Source organism: Myotis nattereri (assembly GCF_964212035.1).
Source record: "Myotis nattereri genome assembly, chromosome: 18".
Lineage (NCBI taxonomy): Eukaryota > Metazoa > Chordata > Mammalia > Chiroptera > Vespertilionidae > Myotis > Myotis nattereri.
This window is the reverse complement of record NC_138093.1, coordinates 11,999,955-12,004,862: the sequence shown is the minus strand read 5'-3', so window position 1 is coordinate 12,004,862 and position 4,908 is coordinate 11,999,955. Positions and strand designations below refer to the sequence as shown.

Below are 4,908 nucleotides of genomic sequence, written 5' to 3'. Positions count from 1 at the left end.
TCAATCAGCTGCCACCTGCACACCCCCTACCAAGGTACATGCCCTTGACCAGAATTGAACCTGGGGCCCTTCAGTCCGCAGGCTGACACTCTACCCACTGAGGCAAACCAGTTAGGGCTAACCTGTCTTCTTGTTTTATCAGTAGGTAAGGTCTACTATATCAGAGTAAACAGTGCCACCTAGCATCAAAATAAAGTAGTCAAACAAACAAACAAAAAAAGTGTTCTAATCATATAATTTATTAGTCAGCACAGGTTAGCTGCTATAACAAACACCCCCTAAATTGTTGTGGCTCGGTCCAGTAGAAGTAATTTCTTACTTGTGTCCAAGTCTAGCATGGTTTGGGAAGGTTTTTGCTCCATGCAGTCATAAAGGAATCCAGGCTCCTTTCCTCAAATGATCTCACCATGACTGAGTGCCTTATCTTCCTCTGAATTCATTCAATCCTTTTTATTTCTATAAGATCAGTAATGATGTCTCCTCTCTGCTAATTTCAGTAACTTGAGTCTTTTCTCTTTTTGGTCAGTCTATAGAATTGTCAGTTTTATTGATCTTTTCAGAGAACCAACTTTTAGTTTATTAATTCCTTATGTTTCTACTCTTTATTATTTCTACTCTAGTCTCTATTATTCCCATCTTTATCTTTACTTGGGGTATAGTTTGACTTAAAGTTCTATAAGGTTATTGATTTGAGATTTTTCTTCTTTTGTAATATAGATGTCTCCAGACTTAAAGTTTTCTACGTGCACTGTTTTTACTTGTGTCTTATGAGTTTAGTAGGCTCTGTTTTTATTTTTTTTTCTCCCAAAGCATTTTCTGATTTTCCTTATTATTTCTTCATGACCCATTGGCTATTGAGGAGGGTGTTGTCAAGTCATAGAACTCAGAAGCAGAGAGGAGAATAAATGTTACTGGGCTGAGGGGTGGCAAATATATGGAGATATTGGTCATAGGGTAGAAACGTTCAGTTAAAAGATGGATAAGCTCCGGGGGTATAACATACAGTATGGTGATTATTCCTAATAATACTGTGTTGTGTACTTGAAATATGCTAAGATGATCAATATTATGTGTTCTTAACACATACGCACAGATGGTAACCATGTGAGGCTACAGATATGTTAAAGTGATTATGATGATCATGTCGCTAAGTAAACATGATTATCTTATTTACTTTAAAGTATACAATTTTATTTGTCAATTATACATTGGTCAAGATGGGGGTTGGGGGAAGATGGAAGAAAATAAGCATCATACAAAAGAGTAGCAAAGTATAAGAATTTCTGTATTCATTCTCCTCTTTGCCTTTATTAGATTTGCCTTTATTCTCTCTGAGAGAGAATCCTTTATCCATTGTTCTCTGGGGGTCTTGTATACACCTCATGAAATTATCCTCTTACGTGAGCTGCATTGCCCACACATGAAGTGGGTAGTGTGGAAAGTAAGAAAGGAGGGCCAGAAAGTTGTCTGTATTCTTAAAATAGCAAAGTCATTTTAATCTAGGCTCACAGTTTACTTCATCAATACCCTCAAGAACTGCCCTTGCTGGGCCCTGGCTGGGTGGCTTGGTTATTTGGAGCATCATCCTGTAGACCAAAAGGGGAGCAGATTCCACTCCTGGTCAGAGCACATACCTAGGTTGAGTGTTCGATTGCCAGTTGGGGCATGTTCAGAAGGCAATCAACCAATGTTTCTCACATTGATGTTTCTCTCTCTCTCTCTCTCTCTAAAATGATAAAAAACATGCCCTTGGGCAAGGATTAAAAAATATATTTAAAGTCAAAAAGCTACCCTATCTGGATAGTTCAGTTGGTTGGAACATGGTAGAGGGTTTCATCTCCAGTCAGGGCTCATACAGGAAGCAACCAGTGATTTCATGGATAGGTGGAACAGTGGAGTAATCTCTCTCTCTCTCTCTCTCTCTCTCTCCTTCTCAGGGCATCTCTCAAAGTAGGTGTCAAAATGACATACTTCGATCTCTTTTCTGTGCTGTTATAGTAAACGGAAAGTGAATTTAAAGTTTAAAAGAAGAAAGAAAATGTAATTCCATCACAAACAAAATAGTGCTTTATTCAGGAAATGGAAGAATAGGTACAGTTGTTCAGGTGGTAGGAGCCCTCTGCCCAGATCACAGACACAGAAGCCATCAAGGGAACCCTTTGCTGCCCCCCACCGCCCCACTGCCCCTCCGGGAAGACAGCTGCTGCTCTTCCTTCTGAAGCTGGGGAACGGAACGCTGGTGCAGTGGAGAACTGCCCTTTCTCAGCTTCCTTTCCTTCCAGAATAGACTCAGGAAGGAAATCATTCGCTGTCAGGAATCATCACAAGCATATCAGGCTGAAGGGTGGAGGAGCTTCTTCTGCATCCATGATGGGCTCTGAAAGAAGATGGAGGAGGGGCTGGGGAACGAGGTGAGCCAGTTGTTCTTATTCTTCCCTGTCCCTGATGAATGCTGAAGCTGTTACTTGCTCTTGGGTGGGCACTTCTGCTGGCATGGTGGAGGAGGTTGCACAGATGGGCATTGCTGCTGGCACAGCTGAGGTGGGCATGGCTCTGGGCACTTTGGTGGTGGGCATGGCTCAGGGCACTTTGGGGGTGGGCATGGTTCAGGGCACTTTGGTGGTGGGCATGGCTCAGGGCACTTTGGAGGTGGGCATGGCTCAGGGCACTTTGGAGGTGGGCATGGCTCAGGACACTTTGGTGGTGGGCATGGCTCAGGGCACTTTGGGGGTGGGCATGGCTCTGGGCACTTAGGTTGGCACACGGGAGGTGGCTGGCAGGGCTGCTTGCACTGCTGCTGCTGGTAAGACATCTTTCTGGAGTCTTAAAACCTGAATGAAAGTACATGACAGTGGTCATAAGAAGGCACTCCTAGAGAGAGAGAACCCAGCACTTAGATAACACCATGAGATTTATCTCTCCAATCTCCAAGAATGTGCTTTTATCTCTTAAGTTCACTTGAAGACTCTCTGGCTTTTCCCTTCATCTTTATAAAATTGTTTCACCAGCCCCGAGAAAGACTTGTCTTTCCGCTTACCATATTTTCCAAAGAAAATATTGCTGAAAGAATAAAGTGATATGTTTTGTATGCAAATAACACCATCATGAAAGCCCATCACAAGTTCTAATATCATGGGCAACTTCACGAGCAATTTCTATCATCATTATCTCTTGCGAGGTCCCAATACGCTGGTGCAGGCACATAACAAAGGGCTGTTCGGGAGCAAGGCAAAGAGCCTTTGAATTCACACCAGAATGGAAGGGACACCAAAATATACATATTAAAAAACAACAACAAATATTATTGTCTTTGCTCTCCTTTTCATCAAAGCTTTCCTATTAATTTTTCATACAGGAAATCAAACTGCCTAAAAAGAAGTGAAAACAGTCTATCAATGCACCCCAATTCTAAGGTTTCATCAAATAAGTAGCATCAAACCCATGATCATGATTTCAGACCTGCCAAACTTTCTGTCTTTAGGTAAATTCAACAGTTGAAAGCACCAGAAAAACAGTTGAACTCTAGAAACAGACTCACCGTGTTCTCAGCGTAGATCAGAACTCGCGGCTGGGAGGATGGCAGTGGCACGGCAGGCAGCCTCTTTATAGGGCCTGTGCTCGCTCCACCCAGGGGGAAGTGGAGCCCTAAACTGACCTGGTCCATGAATTTCCCACCCAAAATGCAAATCCATCCATGCAGGCTTGACAGGGACGCTGACAACAGAACACATCATCTCCAGGCTCTTCTCACTGGGCTCCATGCTCATGACTCACAGAGGCCCTGGCTTGGCTCTCAGCCAGTGACGTAGGGCTGTGGGAGAACTTGGGGGATTCTCTAACCGGTGCTCAAAGGCTCTCTTTCTTGATTGGGGGAGATGACCTTTTCCCATATTTCACCTGCCTTGAGTCATAAAACCTTCTGCCCTGTTCCACTTCAGCTGGGTTGAAAAAAAGCCTTTCTCTTTACCCAAAATGTCCTTAAAGGCATTTGTCTTTGATCCGCTGGCCTGCCGATCTAAGTCCTCTCTTCTTCTTCTAAAACGGGCTGAGGTACGGCTGCAGATCATCGCGGTAGATTCCCCGTAATGACAAGAGGAACATTCAGTAAAATGTGACCTCCATGGTCTTATTGGCACTGTTTTGGTTCTGCAAGTGGAGGACATGGAGCTAATCCCTTTGTTCTTGATAAGTCTGTACCACCTTGGTCACATGGAATCTCCCGGGACCACACTTTATCGCAATTCAAATACTCTGGCAGATTTCAGAGTGGGAATCAGCCTCTCAGCACTTTTCCTCCTAGCTTCCCTCACGGTTGTACATTTGAGCTCTTTTATTTTTTTTTTAAAGGAACTCTTAATCACCATTTAATAAAATGCAGAGAAGCGAACCAAAATCACAAACATTCATTAAAGTCTATTTGCTGAACCACACCCATGTGGTTCCCTCAAATGTTGCCTACGGTAGAGAACAAGATGCAGTCCTTCCTTGTGCAAAGGTTAATGGGCAACACAGATCGGCACACCAGCTATCGGGGTGCACTGTTCTGGTGCCCACCCAGTGGGGGGTAGTTGAATCTCCTGAGAAATGTGCCCTCAGCTTTTCCCCGTCCATCAGGAAGTGCATGAGGTACCAGCCAAGGTCTTTTCAGGGTCACACACTCCCTGTCCTGAGGTCTTCTGTGCCTCAAATGAGAGGTGACCACACAAAGAGGCACTAAAGTTATTTATAAAAAGCTTTTTGAAAATGTTTCATCTGCCAACAGGGAAAATTTTTCAGTCCCCAATTCCTAACCGCGTCTCCAAAAGCAGGAATACTTCTTGTGTTATGGGAGATGGCCTCAGATGGGAACAGAGTAACTCAAACATTGGCTGTATGTCTACTAGTATGTTAATTCTGCATTAAATACAT

At 43.5% G+C, this 4,908-nt stretch overlaps 1 protein-coding gene across 1 annotated transcript; it reads right to left on the bottom strand.

Moving 5' to 3' along the window:
• Positions 1-2,127: 2,127 nt before the first annotated feature.
• On the bottom strand, positions 2,128-2,812 carry LOC308533696 (uncharacterized protein; the record flags this gene model as incomplete). Its single annotated transcript, XM_081111784.1, has 1 exon — positions 2,128-2,812. One exon carries the CDS (start codon positions 2,810-2,812, stop codon positions 2,462-2,464), a length of 351 nt encoding a protein of 116 aa, XP_080967910.1. The 3' UTR covers positions 2,128-2,461.
• Between the last annotated feature and the right edge of the window lie 2,096 nt (positions 2,813-4,908).